The sequence below is a fragment of the Haliotis asinina genome, chromosome 15 (genome assembly GCF_037392515.1).
Source record: "Haliotis asinina isolate JCU_RB_2024 chromosome 15, JCU_Hal_asi_v2, whole genome shotgun sequence".
In the NCBI taxonomy this organism is placed as follows: domain Eukaryota; kingdom Metazoa; phylum Mollusca; class Gastropoda; order Lepetellida; family Haliotidae; genus Haliotis; species Haliotis asinina.
The window spans coordinates 50,812,130-50,833,079 of NC_090294.1; the positions used below are offsets into that span (position 1 = coordinate 50,812,130).

At 38.8% G+C, this 20,950-nt stretch overlaps 1 protein-coding gene across 2 annotated transcripts; it reads right to left on the reverse strand.

Moving 5' to 3' along the window:
• Positions 1–9,141: 9,141 nt before the first annotated feature.
• On the reverse strand, positions 9,142–17,380 carry LOC137265578 (ikaros family zinc finger protein-like). 2 transcript variants are annotated; one of them, XM_067800997.1, is made up of 3 exons: positions 17,276–17,380; positions 13,456–13,861; positions 9,142–11,832 (listed from the first exon to the last, which is right to left on the reverse strand). In XM_067800997.1, the coding sequence occupies exons 2-3, from the start codon at positions 13,847–13,849 to the stop codon at positions 10,337–10,339; spliced, it is 1,890 nt and encodes a 629-aa protein (XP_067657098.1). In that variant the 5' UTR covers positions 13,850–13,861; positions 17,276–17,380; the 3' UTR covers positions 9,142–10,336. The 2 variants fall into 2 exon arrangements, with proteins under 2 accessions (XP_067657098.1, XP_067657099.1); XM_067800998.1 differs by having other exon boundaries at positions 9,362–11,832; positions 13,552–13,861.
• Positions 17,381–20,950: the final 3,570 nt, after the last annotated feature.

The window sequence follows — 20,950 nt, forward strand, 5'->3', positions numbered from 1 at the left end:
CATGGGGGGAATTGAACCAGGACCTTCCACATGATAAACACTTTAACCACTAGGCTACCCCACCACTAGGCTTTGTTAAAATCTAACTGCCATCCAGTCAAATTACTCAAAAGAACAGGAGGAATTCAGTGCTATTTGACTGACAAGGTGATAGAAATACTCACATCAGTTAAAAAATGGTAACATGTTTGAAAATAGTCCAGGGTGTTAATCATTTTTTGAACACACATATATTACCTGGGACAAAGGAGGATACACACGGATATGATATCTATATACAGAACCCATCAAAACTGTGTGAAGATTTATACATTAACAGAGAGCTGCACCAGCACGCGCTTCTATCACTCTCTGGATAAGGACAATTGTAAAAAACACAATGTCAGCACTATTACATGTTAATACGATACAATGTGATTTTGCATTGACATTTTTACAGAACGATCTATCAAATCCCTGTGTTAGTGCCCATACGACTGCTAAAAAACTCACATTGGAATATACAGCTGTTCTGACATGGCTTTGGCTAAAACAACTTATCAAGGAGTGTTTATCACATGATTCTCGTTCCATGATGTCATATTGTTGTACTTCCTGACCGCTTTGTGTAAAGTAGTTTAAGAGTAACAAAACCATATCATGTGCACCTGAAAAAGAGTTGTATTGCTGAAACACCTGAAATCAATGCATCATCATTTCAAAGACTTATCATATCCTTTACAAAACAGTCATATTGATCCTAAATTGTAAAATCTGAAAATAAAGCATGGCATGCTGTACTTACATGAACAAATATCTGTTCACATAAAGTCAATGTCTAACACTGAAATTTAAACATCAGCCTTTCCAGTGAGAATGCCACACCATTTACAAAGGTTAAGGTCACATACTGCCCACCATTTTGAGAAGGCATTATCTTCACTGCAAGGTCAACAATGAGACGACAGAACACAGTACCAAGTAAGTTCAAGCTCCAAGATGGCACACAGGTTTGTGAAGACATTACCCATAGTTCAAGCTCCAAGATGGCACACAGTTTTGAGAAGGAGACATGGCTATATGGATAACAAATGAAGATGTAAGGTTAAGGGTTTTCTTGGTATTAAAACTTTCTGTTACACTCACAACAGCATTACAATTATGCTCTTAAAATGCGTAAACTGTTACCATTTGTATACTGAACACAACAGAAAAATATAAAACATCTTGATGGTAAACTCAATAAAAAAAACCCTCATTAACATATCAAAGTTTGGATTTTAAAATGTAAAAAAGCACCTTCAATCAATATGCATCTAAAAGCCACAATGACAATGTGGATTCATCATGAAGTGATATTCTTTAACCTATAGATGTTACACACCTGCAACAAATTGTAAAGGGAGACAACTGATGATGAGTAGACTAAAGATAAAACAACTGTGCATTTCCACAATGGAAAATATGTCAATAATAATCAGTCAATGTACAGGATGACATTCGCTGTAAACAATCAGCAAACAGAGTACATCTACATGAATATGCTCCAATTAAGAGTGTTTTCTTGTCGTTGTGCAGTCATGAATCTAGGTGGTGTATAATCATGAATATATGCCAATGCATAATGAATCTAGTTGGTGTATAATCATGAATATATGCTAAGCATGACAAATCTAGCTGGTGTGTAATATGTAATATATGCCAATGCATGATGAATCTAGTTGGTATACAATCATGAATTTATGCTATGCATGATAACTCTTAGTGAAAAATTATGAAAATATTCTAGTAAATGTTGAATCTACTTGGTGTATAATCATGAATACATGCAATGCATGTTGAATCTACTTGGTGTATAATCATGAATACATGCAATGCATGCTGAATCTACTTGGTGTATAATCATGAATACATGCTATGTATGTTGAATCTACTTGGTGTATAATCATGAATACATGCTATGTATGTTAAATCTGTGAACAATCATGAATATATGATATGCATAATGAATCTAGTTGGTGTATAATCATGAATATACGCTATGTATGTTGAATCTAGTCTGTGTACAATCATGAACATGTGATATGCATAATGAATCTAGTTGGTATATAATCATGAATATATGCTGATGAATATTCTTATCTAGTAAGTGTACAATCATGAATATATTCTCTATATGTAGCATACAAGTAGGAAGCAGAAACTAGTGTAATATCTGTCATAACACCCAGCCATGCAATACTGCAAAATGAGCAATGGTGTCTGCCCTTCCTGAACTACGGTTCTGGTGAGGTCCTGTTTGACACTAGTCTTTGGGTAACACATATCTAAACAAGAACACATTATCACAAAGCAGTGACAAGTGAAACCTGGAACAGCAGACAATGAAGCCCCAAGTTTCCAGGTGGTTCTAGTGTCTGGTAGAGAAGAATCAGCAGCAAGACATAGATGACATAACAAACAACAATCCTAGCGTCACAGCATTCATAAAACAGCGTTAAGTTGTAGTCATACCACCACAAGTTTGGCAATGGTTACTTTATAAGTATAGAACCACAGCCTTGACTCTGAAACCACAGGGCAGTCTTAGTACTTCAAACAGAAGCTATTATCTTAAAGGGCTTGGAATATTCTTACATGACTTATATTTCAAAGTTCATTCGAGGTCCTTAGCATGTTTTCTGGTCAACTAGCAATGGTAATCAGCAAAACAACATAAACATTCACAGCTACAAGGACCACATTGATCAGCATTCTAGAAAGCATGAACGTTAGTGTATGTTAAAGAATTGGTGCCAGTATTGGTGCTATGCTCATTTTGTAGAATAAGACGATGTACTAACTCATGGCAGCCACAGTGAAATTATGTAACTGTACAATGTTAGGAGTGATTCAACTAAACTAGGCTGAAAATGGTGTTATCTTGTTTGAAAGCTAGTGCACATATTTTCCCCAAAACGTTTCACTTTGATGAGGAAAAGAACATTCTGATGTCACATGACAAAGTACCTGGCACTGGTTACTTCCCCTAACAGTCAAGTGGGCACTGCCATGCACATCACTTCTGAAGCAATTCCTTTTACAAAATGGCGAGTTTTGATGGCAAAGAGAACTTGTTATTGTAGTGTTCTAGAAATATAATTCTTTTTTCTAAAACAAAAACATTTGGGTTGACAGTGATATGATAAAATGTTTAAATGATAATATATATTTTCCATCTTAACTCTGGATGTAAGGCTCCTTGAGCAAATGACATGTCCATAACCAACAGTTTCATGAATAAATCGGCCAGGGTACTGCCTTTCATGACATTCTGCTATTCTCAAACATTCCTCTTTGCTGTAAGACATATAAATTCAGCATATAGCCATTTTCAACTAAAGCAGAATATCCAATAAATCTGGAACATCCTGGAAAAGCCTTGATGGGAAATTACAGAAGCTTAAAGGGCTGTTCATAATTTATGGCTAGGGGGTTTGATGATGATTTTTACGGAGTTGCATGTACAATAAGAATGGCTCCCCCACAACCCTAAAATTAATGTACAAAGTAAGCGACAACCCCACTTCCTGTCATGAACAAAATCAATGAGCCACCCCATCCTGAACATGTGTACAAAAATGATGACACCCCACCCCCCTCCCTAGTACAAATTGGGTGAACCTCCCCCCAACTCCTTTGCTATGAATTATGAATGGTCTCTGACTGTGAAAAATATTCCATCAAAATGGCAGTATGTCTGGCAGATATGTAAGGCCAGCCCCAAGTGATGGAGGTCTGGACATAATATCGTTGACATCAGTGATCAGAAGGCAAGACGCTGTGTACCAGTAATCAATATCCGGGGCCACTTTTGCAGTGAAACATAGCTCAGTCAAGGGATGTAAATCTACACAGACAAATAGCACTTTACTACTCAAAAGGGTCATATTAGGAGAAATGTCTTTTGGACAATTTACAAAACTTGGTTTTGCTTCGTGTCTCACTCAACTAGGGATCATATCTCCATGAGACTTTACTCAAGAAAACCCTTTCTCATACAATATGGCAGATAACAGACATTGGGGACATGACAACAGGGCTGTCATCCAGACAGCAGCATCTCAGCAAGTGGGAGTCCAGTACAAGGAGTACATCGGCTACACGCAGACTCCCATAGTACATAGTACTCCGCTTAGAAAAACATTAATACTTGCTATTAACAACTGTTCTTAATCTTGCAGACATTTAACTTTAATATTTAAAGTATAAAAAGCACAAACAATTATGGCATATCTTGAAGATAATTCTACAATGGACGCTTCTAGTCATTGATTGTCATCTCAGGGACTACTAAACATGCTACAAAACAGTTCATCACTGAAACTAACAGCAGGCCACACGTGACACTCCTTGGTTTTGGTTTGTGACATTAGGCCATTTCTCACAAGCAAATCATTGAACAATCTGTACATGATATCCACCGGTCTCAAGACCACACCTGTGGTTTCTCATGTCAATATGAAGCCTACAATAAGCAGTACATGCTTTAGTTTCTAATTTTAAGAAACATCACCAGTCTAGTGAATGAGTTACCATAATTTTTATGCTGCTTATAGCAATATTCTAGCAAATTCAATGACCAACCACCAGAAATTGCCTCAACCCACAGTACCCATGCAGTGAACTGAACCTGGGTCCTCTTGAGTAATGAGCAAATGTTTAAACTATTTGGCTACACTAGCCAAGAAGCATTCACTTCTCAGTAAATGCCCTAAAATACAAAAATAAACAACAAGCACGAGGAGCATAGTGAGTGAGTGGAATAAAAGCAGGCCTATTTCGCTTCTTGATGGTAACTGAAAGATTTTTTTCTTTTAACAGAGGACCTAAATTACTTTTTCTTAGAAAATTGGACAGATTGGTATATCTATGAACAATTGTCATGACAACGAAACGAAAATGAAATGACCATCACTCTTACAAAACATTAAATGTTAATGTTAAAATTTCCCTTTGCATTTTGAGCCTATCAAGTAAATGTTACTGTATTATACAAGGGACTGTTGAAGAAATCAGATATAATATATGCTCGCACAAATTTGACCTTAAGGAGCGTTGCATAAACCACACAACAGTTGATGGTTGTTGCAACTTCATTGCAAGTATATAGAGAATCTCACCCAAGTGTCTGCTGATAACAAATATATCAACACAAGTCGATGAGTAACAAATATCTGAGGTTTGCCTCTATGAACGAGTGTTGATATAATTGATATCAGTAGACATAAAGGTGAGGTTCTGTTTATCATCCAAAATCATTCTTCATCAGTTTTCAATGAAAAGTGTACATCTCTGAACACGGCACTGCCATTAGATTTGCAATGAAGCAATGTTGTATCATTGTGATATCATCAACTTCATGATGTCATAGCATTGTCAGGGCATTATCTACTGTCCAATCGATATCTCCTGGGAGATATCATCTGATCTCACACAAGTGATGTGTAGAACACAGTTTTGGATGATAAATTATATTGCGGTCACTTAAACAATGCATCACATCTGGTGATGTTCTAGTCATCTGCTCTAAAAACACAACAGAAGCTTCCAGTATGTCTGAGAAAATTTTCAAACAAAGACAGGTTGTTAATGGTCACTTCTTGACTGCTGAAGAAAGCCAAGGTTACAACTCTCTCATTGAAATCCACACCAAGACATTCCATGGTCACCTGCTACAATAAATCTTTGTGAACATCAGGATGTTTTGTTGAAGGTCAGAATTTCCTTCTTCTAAAATCTCCTGTAAACTGTCACTAATGCAGGAACTAATATCAGGCAACAATGTAAACATCCTGGGTGTTTTGTTGTAGGTCAGAACTTCCTTCTTCTAAAATCTGTAAACTGTCACTAATGCAGGAACTGATATCAGGCTACACTAGCACATCTACTAGGACATGAATATGTTCAACCTATCGCTATGGTAACCCATTAAGAACAGAGAATTGCATCACAAAGTTTGAACAAAAACATTCTTTAATGTTGGGGCATGGGTGAGACCAGTTTATCAGAATGAAACAAGATTAAAAAAAAATAGAAACTTTTAAAAAAAACCGAACATATTACAAGCTATCTTAAAATATGATTAAATCACAAAACAGCAGTAAGGGGTGAAGTTTTTGAAACTCTGATGCATTGTTCTTATTATAATATGTTTCTAGCAATGGCTAGGCATATACCGATACCAAACGTCACAGCAGTCACAAACTGTAATGTTGTTCTCAACATCTATGAAAGGGTCTGGTCTCTAGGGGAATAGAAAGGAACAACTGCTGACTGTCAGACATGATGGTATTTGTTACTACCATTACAGATCCTGATGTCATGAACACAATGAGCAGACATATTGGTGGGTGGGCGGGTGGGATGAGAGAGAGCAGCCAAAGGACAGTGTGTCTAGATTGATGCAGGAGGGTTATGCAGAATGGTGACACCACTGTACAGAATGAGTGCTGACAGACCCAGTAACGTGCTCAGAAAACAGCTGGATTAGAACTGCCATTCATAGGTTCCTGGCATGCAAAAGGGACACAATTCTGACTGCTGGACAACCCATAGATGGGTGCAAATAGACTTCTGGTCCAAGTTGCACTAAAACTATATCACTGCCATCATCAACCCATATAGGAGACCATACAGTGTGTATTTTAAGACAACATTCCAGGCCACAGTGAGGAAGAAGGATTGCCTGTAGGGTGAAATGTTTCTGAAAAATGAAAATCCATGCCCAAAGTCAGTTCCTTATGGCCACAAGGATTCATCACAGTATTCATGCTACACAATACCTGCAGGTATCCCACTGGGTCAGCTATCAAAACAAAGTCATATAAATTAAATATATAGTAATATATAGTGTGAAAAACATAATGTTACAACCTCTGATAAGTTACAGTGTTACATGCTAACGCCCCCTAGTGCATGTGATAACTGAACTTATCTCCCACTAGTTTTGTACTTTATATCAAACGCTGGTCACCAGCTGGTAATGGTTTTCCTCAGTGATATGCTGTCCCGAGTCAAGACTCCACCAACATGTATGTGTATGCACAGGAATACCTCACAATGAGAGAACCACAACAGGCACTACCAGAGGTACATATTCCCTCAGAGTAAAACAAAAACAAATACGTGTATGCTTTGTGTATATAAATCATTCAGCAAACAGGTGTTTCTGCAGTGTTTCTTTGTTAAATAGTGAGACAGTTTAGTTTTACGCTACTTCTGGCAGTATTCCAGCAATATCACACTGAAGGGCACCAGAAATGACAGTGAAGAAAGGGTCCATGGTAATCAGCGTGACTCTTACTAGGAGAATGAGGGGAAATATTGACTGGGAAGTTAAAGGTTGGCAAAGGTTTATCCCATCCTCTAGATTATGATATGCTGCCACTAAGATGATCTGGCCCTGAGTTGGCCATCACTCCTGGTTTGTTCATGTACAGTGTACCAAAGATGTTTCATGTAACAAGTGAGCAAATCTCAACACGTTCTCCTTGATGTCATGGTCTTCTTTACTAATGACAATGGGTCAGCTAGCAAGAGACAACCGCCTTCCATAGTGCGAGACATATGCTGGCCCAATACATTAGCTCAAGACCTTGTCCAACAGACAAATGAAAGTCAATGACAATAAATGAAGACCACTGATGTTTCAATCTTGGCTGCTATCAACTTGCCAGTGGAAATATGACCTGGACATTTGCAGATTTCATCTCTGTTCAACAGGACAAAAAACTGACATTGGTTATTATTTGATATAAAGGTCCGACTATGTAAAATAAAATCTGATCTTTTGTAGATGATTTTTCTGCTGAAAAATATAATTGTTGAACCCTGCATTTGAGACCATGTTTACCCTAGTCACAGACTCATTAATGTTCTATAAAAGAAATAACTCATATATCAGGGTGTTACAACATTATCAAATTTACAAAAGCAGATGACTCTCATCACAAGAGGTTTCTAATCAGGCGGCTAACACCAAGGCTTTCAAACTAATTGCATGCATCAGACAATGCATATTTCATAACCATAGCAACAGATCAATTCACAGATGACAACATTCCCGGAGTGTCAATAGCCTGTCCACAATGCAGTGTTTCATGTAATATATTTCAAAGTATCCATACCAACAGGCCCTTTCACAGATGCTCCCACAATTTGTGGCCCTCCTAGTTACATAATAGGTAACCATGGTAACAGACCAATCCACTTGCCTCCCCTCTTTTAGTAACTAACAAATGGTAATATGTTTAAGCCATCTGAAGACTATACAAATAATTCCATGGCTTTATCCAAACTCTGTTGACTTAATATACTACTCAATAGAAGCTAAGGGGCCTTACCGAATATCATGAAAATTATTACTAAAATAGTTGGTTACAACCAAGGTTTTAAAAGTACTTTGTAGTAAAAATATCACATGTGGAAAAGGAACAATAGCTTTGCCGTACACGACATTTCATCAGTAATGTTCTACCCAAAGGTTTGTATTTCAAACTGTTACAAAAGTGCTATCCACCCTAGCAAGGGATGGCTGATCTGTTAACTGGTCATCTACACAAACTCTGACAAACAGAAATATCCCTGTTCAAATGATACTCATGCCAGCAACACAACATCCTGATTGGCTAATGTACACCCACAAGAGTTGATAGACAGGAGTGGGTGGGTCTATCTCATAGACAGATATGTCATGATTTATGCTAACATGAACACTCACAAACTATATACTGAAATTACAAAATATTCTGTAAATGCAACAGCAACAAGACACTTGTCCACCACAAAGAAAAACGTTAATAAATATTTTGAAAATATTTAAGTACGTACAGAACATAGAGTTATGAAAGAACAAATGTAATATAAAAGACACTTAGTGTTAAATCAACATAGCAAAAGATTGCAAGTTGTGCTGGGAGGCTTTTTCAACAGCCTCTTCAGGAGGCAATTCTAATCTCCTCCCTGCTGCCTCAATACCTGGCTGTGGTGGTTAAAGTTAAGTCATGTGTTCAACTCACCTACATCAACTGAAGTCCTGCCGGAGCATCCATCTTCTCGTAACCATGGTAACAATACTAATTGCTAATATTAAAGTACTGTCAGAAATAGGAATAAACTGGGTTTTTTTTCACATTTATCTCTACAATTTATTTTTCACATTTATCTCTACAATTTACATGTCTGAGTGACGTAACTGCCATCTATAGTCTGATCTAGTGTTTTCATCAGCTAGTCGTACTTTTCCTAAGTTTTGCCAGGTTTTACGAGAAAACACGTTTTTCTGAATAACCTCTCACTCATTCCACTGAATGCCCAGTTAGGCCAAAGGGAGTTATTTTGACAAATCCTAATTGCAGTTGTGTAAATAGAGAGCAACAGCCAAAAAACATCTTTTTTTTTTGATTACCAACAGTACTTTAGAAGTCAAAACTGTGCAGCCAATACACATGTGGTTGGAAACATTCTGGTTGCATCAACAATGACATTCTGACAACCTGGGCTTCAGAAGAGGATGTCATCAACTGTGATCAGGGAACCATGGTTACCAGAGACTACTGATCAGGTTCAACAGAGCAACCTTCACAAAAACGGATGCTGAGAAAACACTTGTTGGAAGAACTATCAAATTCCTTTGCAGCATGAGTAATTAAATCAACAGAGATTATAATCAACATCTTATATACTTGCAATATCTCAATTCTCACAGTTCTAAGTTCTTTAAAATAGAAGATAAATACCAAAACTGAAATATCTAACCAATATGAACAAGTATGAAACACATTCTCTATGGATTTGGTACCTCATGCAGCAAGTTTCTTCTCAAAGTCTCCAACTTTGTCAAGGTTACTTGCATTCTGATAAAAATACATGTCATGCTTCTTATCACACTTCTTGTCAAGCTTCAGGTCTTCAGGCTGTCACTTCAAGACAGCCAAGTTGATAACAAACTACACACGTTGCCATGGATACAAGCATAAGGGTATTCCTAATCTTAATCACTAATCCTAATCTGCCATTTTTCAAAGTGGTTTCAGATTCATACAAGATAAATGATTTAGAATAGAAACATGAAAATTATGGACATTTTATATAAAATAACCAAAGGAATATCATTCCTTTCCCTGGTATCTGTAGAGCCTGCATCAGAAATATGAGGCAAGTATCTGCATATAGTTTACAAGGATTACAAGGAAAATGAAACAACTTTTCCACCAACTCTCAAGATGTGACAAAAGCCCTGGATGTTTGGAAGGGCAGACGTTATCGAAACAAGACTAGCTATAAATAACGTGTATCCATGGCAACAGATGGTTATTTACAGCTGATGACCTCTCATGATGTGAGAATAGAAACCGTATTTGTTATAGCATTGTTTGCCGCACACATTACACACAAACGGATCAGTGTGACTATGGCAACCAATATGAATCGAAAACAGAACCTCATCTTCAAATGTCACGCCACAATGAGTGCACTTTGACCCTGGCCTCAGTAGTGTCTGGTCACCTTCGTTTGTGTCGGACACAAGACGTGTTGAAGATATTCGTCTAACTGATGACAACAATTCACACTGAACAGACCTCTCAACCAGAAACATTCGTGGACGCCGACGATCATAATTGTCATTTGATACTGAAGCATTTTCAGTTTTTACTGCAGGCAGTGTACACTGTATACCAATATTTGACATTTCAGTTTTGATATGTCTGTTTGCGAAGTGAACGTCAAGCCCCCCTCTTACATCCCGGGGGTCAATCACCTGTCGGATATCACGTGCTTCCATAGCTGAATGAACGTCACGTGAGTCAAACACTGGATGTAAGTCACGAGTTTCAATGATGGGTCTGTTTTCATGAATATCTACCATTGAGCGAATGTCACGAGGTATAACTGATGGTCGAATATCATGTGACTCAACTGATGAGCGAACCTCGTTCTGAGGCCTTACTGCCTCAGTTGATTTGACGTTATTAATTGCCTGTTCACCAGATGGCGTTGCTTCATTATTGCGATCTCCAGCAGGAGCTGGTTCCAACGTTTCCATTGAGAGTCTTTGTGTCGTTTGTGCTTCCATGTGTCTGGGCGCATTGCTACGCACAGGTGTAGCTGAACTCGACACATCTGATGCTCCGTCACAATCTACTGGCTCGACCTTCACCTTCACCTCCTCTTCTGATGATTCTTCCCCTTGTTGCTGCCTTGTTAAAGGGTGATTAAGGGGAGATAATCCCTGTGACGATTCTACAGGAGGTGGAAGGTAGAAGCTTGATGACGTGATAGTACTTGTGGCTGGCACACGAGGTGTGTGATGGGTTGTGATGATGTTTGACACAATGGATCTCAAGTAATCTGATGCCATGTGATTTTCTTGCGCAACCCGCTGAGCGGGAACCTCATAGGGCCGATATTGAGTGACGCAGTTAGTCAATATCTGTGGTTCGGCACGGGCAAACTGCATGCTGGGAGGAGCTGCCCCAAGTAACGTGTGAATCGTACCAACAGGCATAGCGGTCTGGGTGCATTGGTTATGAGGGATTTCCATATGGCGACCTCCGAAGTGGTTGTCTCCGTATGTCTGGATTCTGAGTGCTGTGGCCTCCTGCATTGGCGGCAATGGCGGACCGTAGTCCTCCCCATGGTCCTGGCTGTAGTGTTCACGGATTTTACGCGGCAACACAGTGGAGAAGTCACACTTGCCACACCGTAAAACGGTGGCAGGGTTGTTCCTCATATGAAGTCGCTTGTGGCGGCGGAAGTTGCTCTTGTCATTCGTGGAGTAGTCACACATGGGACACTTGAGGGCTTTCAAACCTGAAACATACAAGTGCTAATGAAATATTGCTTCTGGTATACTTCCCCTCACATGACCCTAACTCTAACCTGCCATCATGAATGAACCGTTAACCACAGTCACTCTGATCACTAACAGGAACAAAAATAACCCTCCTCATGTGTAAAAATTAAATCTTATTGGGTTTGCTGCATCTGACAGCCACTGAACTGTAAAATTCTCTAGTTATTTGTCATGGGCCTCAAATTCTTATGAGATTCCGACACAACATGTAGAATCATATGTGTTGTAGACCTTAATAAGCGAACAGGTGTTCATTAAAGCCAGCCTCAGTGTCGACCTTATCAGTATCACTTCACTATTCCCACATACAAGCCCACACAGGAAGAAAATTACCTTCTTTCTTCATTTGATGAATTACTTGATATCATATGTACAGTCCTCCTAAACACTGAATGTCAAGCATATGCATCATAATGAATAGAGATGCAATGGAACCATTTCAAGATCATCTACTACAGCTTTATAGTTATCTTGTAACAACCTCCTTTATGGATTCATCATTTGCACATTATCACATTTATAAAATTATCATCAGTTAGTTGCATGTCGAGGGGAAAGAACTCTGAAAAATAATCTACTTGTCTTATCACACATCACCCTATGATTCAATTACCATAAATCATGAAGTTACTAAAACATTGCTTTGATCATGAGTGAAGTACCATGAAACATACACACACACATCATGACCCAAGCATTGCAATCTCCATGTTACGACTAAAGGAACGCAACGTACGATCAAATATCAATGAGTCGAATGCCAGCATCTTGAATACTATGCATAACACAAAGTACCTGTCGGCTCCGACCATTTTTTCTACCATCATAGGCATGCCTATGTCTCTAATACATTGCTGGATCAAATTTATTACTTGGTACCCAGCAATTCGACCCATCAGGATTTGACTGGATATCACTTTGGTATTGTGATATCTATCATATCAGTACTCAGTTGAATGATTACAATATATCTCATTTCCTAACTGAAGTATCAAAACATGCAGAAACATGTGACAAGCCTTCTGCAAATGCATTGACCACTTAAGGCACACCTTTTTCATGGCCATAAAAGTAAGATTTAGCTAAAAAGACTTAAACTTTTAGAACAACCAAAAAGATCATTAGGAATGTCTAATTATCCTCTAAATAGCTTCCCTACCTCTCCATACACTAAGAAACATTGTAAGTGCTCTTAGACGCTTAGAGTCTAGAGATATCAATCTAATTTTGACCATTTCTATTCTCAAGTTTTGATCTATAATTCTTACCTTCAAATACATATAATTTCAAGACCTGGGCCTAGATTTTAAAGGTTCTCTTAGCGCTAAGACAGTCACAACTTAATGTTAATGGCACTTAAGACTTAGCACTAAGACAGCTTCAAAAATATGGGCCCTGGTTATTAATTACAATATTTAACCTCATTTAGATATACATGTATCATCTTGAATTTCCAGATAAATTATTCTCTGATTTCCTCTCTAACTTCAAGCTTGGACTGTGTCTTAGTTCCAGAGTTGCCACCTCTATATATTTCAATTCTGAGGATGGGTACATGAGAGGGGCTGAAATCCACAAACCTCCATGTTTGGGCATATGAAGCTGTAGATGAGAGTACGTCACAGTGGAGAAATTGCAGAATCTACAGTTATAAAGTCTACCGGAGGGGTTCAAACCTGACGATGACGGAGGGTATGTGATGTAGACATCGGGGGAGAGGTCGTTCTGACCTCCATTGAGGTCGCCTGGGGGTGTGGTACCATCCGTTAGGCTGTTATTGTCCAGCATGCGGCAGTCAAGCCGTGCTGGGCGGTGTTCCACCACCTCCATGGGCTTGTCGTGAGGGTTGCTGCCATCCCGTCTTGCCTCCTCCTGGGCAATCATTGAACTCGCCAGAAGAAGACGGGCAACAGCACCCTGGCCCGGGTTACCTTTCGCTTCATTGCTTGGTGGGTGAGGCTGGTCCTCCGACATTGTTCAACCCATCTGAAACACACAACAACCTTCATCAGCCTTTGTGGCCTGGTTGTTTCAACCTATGCAACAAACATCATCACACAAACAATAAATTAACTTCTAAAACAAATTTCCACCATGGATACATCTGTGCAAAATCACTCTTCCAGGTCTTTTCTTGAGAACAATTTCCATGCCAAATGTGTACCTTACCATGGAAAGAAAAACATTCCAAAGACACCCATAATCACTTGTCTATTAGGCCAGAAAAAACTTAGAATGAACACCAGATCTTACTTGCACTAGACCTGACCTTAGTCAGTCACTATGAGAAATAACACACAATACATCAGGAAAGTCAAGAAGTTTGAAGACTCTACAATCTACATCCATCACACACAATTAGCAGAGCTCCAGGTATTTTTTTGGAGTGATCCTCAAAATGTCAAAATGACCATGAAATTCAAGTAGAAATATCCCTTTCTTACAGTTTTACAACGATAAAAACATGGTGGACAAATCTGGCATAATTGATGGTGTTTGGTGTATACAGGGACAATAAACCACTGTCTCCAGGATTGATTATTTAATCAATATTCCCTAGAATGACACCGTTCTGACGCCATCAAATTATGAAGCTTACATTGAATCGTTAAATCTGCCAGACACAGACAAGATTTGTCACCGACAACCACACGTCCAAGGTCACAAAATGTCTTATTATCAATCCTTTTACATCAAAACATCCGTGGTACTCTATGGTATCAAATATCTTCAAATTTCAAATCACATTCAGCTGCCCTCGGTCAAAGAGGAAGCCATGTTGATTATTTTGGTATGTGCAATTTTGCACCTCACAAGAGGAATAGTTACAAAGGGAGGTAATTCACGCCACAGACTCGCGTGCTAATCGGCTTTTAAAGCAAAAAACTTTAATTTCATCATCATGACTTTGCCTGGTGACAAAAAAATTTGTAAGATACCACAAGCTCGCAATCAAATACTTGGACACTGTGTATAAAAGGTATTTTCAACCTTGCGGGTCCATATACATTTGTTGCTTTCTTTCATGGAGAATGTATAAACTTATACTAAAAACTAAAAACTGCATGATGTGATCTTCATTTTTAAAAAAAAATGTATGTGTAACATTTTGATGGTTAAAATAGACCTGACCTTAGTCAGTCACTATGAGAAATAACACACAATACATCAGGAAAGTGAAGAAGTTTGAAGACTCTACAATCTACATCCATCACACACAATTAGGAGAGCTCCAGGTATTTTTTTGGAGTGCTTGTTATGTTGAGTGGGTATTTCATTTTCCGTTATCCACTGCTTTGAAATATGTGGGTATTTCGATGGTTTTACTCACCTAAGCATCTATCATTGAGTAAGTTTACTAAGCAGGTATGTGCTGCCTTATGTTATACCTAAGCAAAACCTGGGCAGTGGGGTAGCCTAGTGGTTAAAGCGTTCGCTCATCACACCGAAGACCTGGGTTCGATTCCCCACACGGGTACAATGTGTGAAGCCCATTTTCTGGTGTCCTCAGCTGTGATATTGCTGGAATACTGCTAAAAGCGGCGTAAAACTAAACTCACTCACTCACTCACACCTAAGCAAAACCAACTTCAATGGAAATGATTTAAACTCACTCATCCAGTATTGACAGTCCAACACCAGCCCTGTACTAAAAGTACAACTTTTGATAGCAATCAATGTCTTTTTTCATTATGCAAGAGATTTTCATTAATATATCCTGTACACGATTTAAACTTTTTGCATATCTAACATTTTTAATGCATAATTGGTATGGAAAAATTATTTTTCAATTCACAACTGAAAATTTTTTATGCATATTTCACCTGGATATAAAGCTTATCTGGACCTCTGAATTAGATAAATTGCTACACTTGCACAGCACTTACCCAAATTAACAAATCATAGATCACACTGTTAAAATTTGGTAACTCCTACAATTCCTCTTTCCTTCCTGATACACCTGGGTGATGATGACAGGAACATGATTTCCACATGGAGAAATATCTTTCACCTTGTTCCCCTTCCTTGCTGTAAGATTAACACTGACAAAACCTTAACTATGTCCACAGGAGCTGAACACAGAATCTACACAAAATTTGTTACTGTTATGTAATTTGGGGGACCAAACAGAGATGCCTACAAGTAGCAGCCTGATGACATCATCAGTATTTACCCAGTGACGTGGTTCACTATGAAGACTGATGTACGGTATCAAGGCAGACAATACGAAGGAACAGAGTTCATCTCTAACACCTAGAAGCCCTGGGGCATTAACTTACATCAACTTAGCAACCTTTGGGTTTGTTTCTTTGTATGTTTGCTTTTAGTATGTTTACTTTGTTCAACTTGTCAAGGTTTAATGACTAGAGTCTTAAACATAAGAAAGAGTTGTTGATTCAAAATAATATGCTATCAGGCTATCATTATAAATATCATCAATCAATATGGAACAGTGCTTAAGCACTAGGATCCAAATCTAACTAAAAAAAATCTAGACAGGTATCAAAACACAATTTCTATCTCCTATTTTGAAATGCACATGTATATTATGTCTACCACCAAAATCTGGCTCTGAAACATGAGATCTAAACTGTCCAGATGTAATATTATCATCAGAAATTATTTACATTTCCTGGCACAATATCACAACTTCAGCAAACGATTAAAAACGTGAAGACCTATACACCAAGTCATATGACATCAGATGATACACAAAAGTTGTGAAATCACATGTCAAATTACATCTTCATGATCTTGAATCCAATCGTACATTCTTAGGCACAAAACAGAATTATCAACAAAATATGTATTACTTAAAATTCACAACAAACAAAATGTCACACCAACAGTATATACTGTCACACACTGACAAGAGTAACATTCATAGTATTGTTCAGATAACACGCAGTCATGAGCAGACAATCAAGAGTTACTCCCCTTTAGACGTAAAAAAAATCTGACAGCATGGTCCAGTGTTTGAAACAAGACACCTCTCAATATATATTTTCCACAGTGATTTGTCCCAGCAATCCAACCACATGTTTGTAGAAATGACGATGTCTGGCTCCAGGTCAATCAAAATGGCGCCATGTGCTTTCACGTGATCCTCAAAATGTCAAAATGACCATGAAATTCGAGTAGAAATATCCCTTTCTTACAGTTTTACAACGATAAAAACATGGTGGACAAATCTGGCATAATTGATGGTGTTTGGTGTATACAGGGACAATAAACCACTGTCTCCAGGATTGATTATTTAATCAATATTCCCTAGAATGACACCGTTCTGACGCCATCAAATTATGAAGCTTACATTGAATCGTTAAATCTGCCAGACACAGACAAGATTTGTCACCGACAACCACACGTCCAAGGTCACAAAATGTCTTATTATCAAACCTTTTACATCAAAACATCCGTGGTACTCTATAGTATCAAATATCTTCAAATTTCAAATCACATTCAGCTGCCCTCGGTCAAAGAGGAAGCCATGTTGATTATTTTGGTATGTGCAATTTTGCACCTCACAAGAGGAATAGTTACAAAGGGAGGTAATTCACGCCACAGACTCGCGTGCTAATCGGCTTTTAAAGCAAAAAACTTTAATTTCATCATCATGACTTTGCCTGGTGACAAAAAAATCTGTAAGATACCACAAGCTCGCAATCAAATACTTGGACACTGTGTATAAAAGGTATTTTCCACCTTGCGGGTCCATATACATTCGTTGCTTTCTTTCATGGAGAATGTATAAACTTATACTAAAAACTAAAAACTGCATGATGTGATCTTCATTTTTTAAAAAAAATGTATGTGTAACATTTTGATGGTTAAAATAGTATCTGATCAAAACGTAATCCATCAGGAATGCGTGCTATTTAATGCCTACCGCGTTCTGAATGCTCAGTGAAACTAACTCTGTTGTATAGGTTATCCCAGTTATCGTCTGACTGGGGACCACGTTGGATTAGGGGACCGTCAGTGATATGGGCAGTGTACCACGGAGTGACCATACGGACCCTTGTGGGTAGTCACGAAGATAACCACGTATGTTTTAATCATCAGTGGGCTGAACATACCGCACTTGTATTTATAAACAAAGACACGCCAGTATCTGGAGGTATTTTCAATGGAAATATCCGGTCGAGTATGTGAACATTTTATAATTTAACGCCGAGCGTAATTTATAGCAGGGAGGCTCTATACAGGTTGCAGGTTATCCCTGTTTCTAGCTACTTCTCTGTGAGTGAGTGAATGATGAGAGGTGCATACCTTGTGATACTTACACTCCGACTGTCCTAGTACTAAATACGCCTGGCTGTGACTGAGTGGGTTTGGATTTGGCTGCACAGTTTTCTTGATATGTCACATAGTTTCATCTTGAAGCATGCGGATCTCAGACGTTTAATTACGTATGTGGTGCCCTTAAAGGCACCACATACGTATTTGGTGAAACTCACGGGTGTAGCGCTGACAAAATATGGAACAACCCGGGGGGACGTCAGGTATTATCAACACTTATGTTTTCTGCTTTGTCGATACACATTTTTTGGCATATGTAGGTGACTCGAGAGGATCCGTGTTGGGATTGTCTTGTCGTAAAAGGCGACTGACGGGATCAGGTGGCCAGGCTCGCTGGTTATTGATGCATGTCAACGCATCTCAGTTGCGTAGGTCGATGCTCGTGATGTCAGTCACTGAAGTGGGTGAGTGAGTATTGCTTAAACCTTACTTTTTACGTACCCACTTCCTCAAAAATGGGAGCTGAAAAACGATATTGACTGAACCCATGTGAGTATCAGATAAAAAAATTGGCATGATAGTTTAGTGTTAAGCGTTTGCCCGGGATCGAATCCCTACAACCTTTTCAAGCACTTTCGTTGATAGAATATGCAAAATATACGGTGTATCATTACTTATTGTAAAATGATCTATCACCAAGAACCACTTCACTGAAGCTCCCCACAAATACCACCGTGAATGACAGAAGCGCCCCATAACGTACAACGAGGGTGCGGGTGACGCATGTTCTTCTGCTTGTATGGATGGGTTGCGGGTAACTTGATCTTCTAGTGCGTGTTGGGACAAGCATGGGCTGAGGAAGACCTGGTCTTCTAGTGCGTGTTGGGACAAGCATGGGGTGAGGGTGACCTGGGTCCACTTGCACAAAGCGACCTTAGCGCTACGACTGTCTTAGCCTATGTTGGAGTATGGGAATTACAATCATTGTAGCGCTAAGATCGCTTTGTGCAAGTGGGCACTGGTCTTCTAGTGCGTGTTGGGACAAGCATGGGCTGTGCGTGACTTGATCTTCTAGTGCGTGTTGGGACAAGCATGGGCTGAGGGTGAATGAGTGAGTGAGTGAGCACGGTGGATTTTACGCCGCTTTTAGCAGTAGTCCACCAATATCACGGCGGAGGACACCAGTAATGGTTTCACACATTGCACCTGTGTGACAAATCGAACCCGGGTCTTCCGTCTACTGAGTTGCCATGCTGAAGGTTAAGAGGAAAACCCGCTTAGATACAGTGTAATGACCCCTCAAATTGGCAAAACTGGGAAGAGGTATAACAAAACAGAACAACAAAAAACCCAAAAACAACACAGGTCAAAATGGTCAAATTGGACATACATTTTCCATATTATATAACAATCGCACTTTCATACAGCTGTAATCCAGGGCCAGGACACCTTTGCCAAGGGCTCTTCACCACACTTCAGGAGGCACAAGTAAAGTCGTAGGTAAGATCCCAAATATGATGTATTTTATGTATTTAAAAAATGACCACTTGACAAATTAATTACTAATCAACATGTAATTACATGCATTGTGTAACCTTAATTAAGCTGTGAATCCAGAGGTGCCTCGTTAATTAATTAATCCTGACAATCCAGTACAAAAGTGCATGGACATGAAGAAACACCCTACATTACATTGTGGACTGAAAAACAAGAAAATGTTCCAAGTGAACTTTTTGAAAAAAATGAGTTATGCTTATAATATTAAAGCTGAGGTGTTGTTCTACCTTCTGATAAATGGTACGAAATTCGGAAATGTTTGGAAGGTATATTCATGGAGTGAGCCACTACCCTATTACATAATCAACAAATGACCGGCCCACTCAGTCACTGACGAGAGTAAGGGAGACCCACTCAGTCACTAATGAGTTACCTCGTTATCCCGTAGACGCTTCTGTATTGAGGGTAACTGGGAGTAACTAATGAGATTAATTAGTTACCTCGTTATCCCATTTCATTTGCATTTGCTGCTGTTATTTTATTGTTTTGTAGACGCTTCAGTATTTTGTATGTTGTTTTAAAGATTTGTTCAACAGTTGTTTAAGGGTAGCTGGGAGTAACTGAGAATGTTTGGATGGATGCATGCGCTTTTCCTAAGCGTTTGGAATATAAATTAAGTTTAAGTTACATAGAACACTTTGGTTTTCAGTCGATGATGTCTTGTTATTTGTTGCAAATATGATTTGTTGATTTGGGCTAGAGTGCAGTTTACCGGGCGCGCTACCCGGGGACTGCTGAGGGCTTGCTAATGAGCGCACTGCTGTATACTTAGCCCTTGGGCTCCCCCTTTCTAGATCCTTAGGGTTAGTGAGTAAAGGTTAGGGTTGGCTTACCTTTGGTGCGAGTATATCCATCCGAAAAAAATCGGGAAAAGTGCGCCCTGTAAAGTGCACTACTCCCTTGATTTGTAATAAACATCACGTTTTATTTGATATAATTTTTTGGTCATATTTACACCTTGATATCAAATAATGCAACATGGGAAAATTTTATGAATATTAAAAATCTGTGTATGGCCATTTGGACTTTTTGGTATGGCCATTATGACAAGGAGTTTGTGGTCATTTTTACTTTTTTGTGGCCATTTTGATATGAATATTTTGAGGCCATTTTGACTAGAACCCTTAGAACAGAGGCCACTACAACAGGATCAAGACACCTTCAACAACAGATGATGGAACACCTGTGTACCTGTGAGCGGCCCAGCAGGATCCCGCCATACAAAAGATCAAATAGCTTTGTACATTAACTTTCAGTGCTTAATAACCCGTCAAT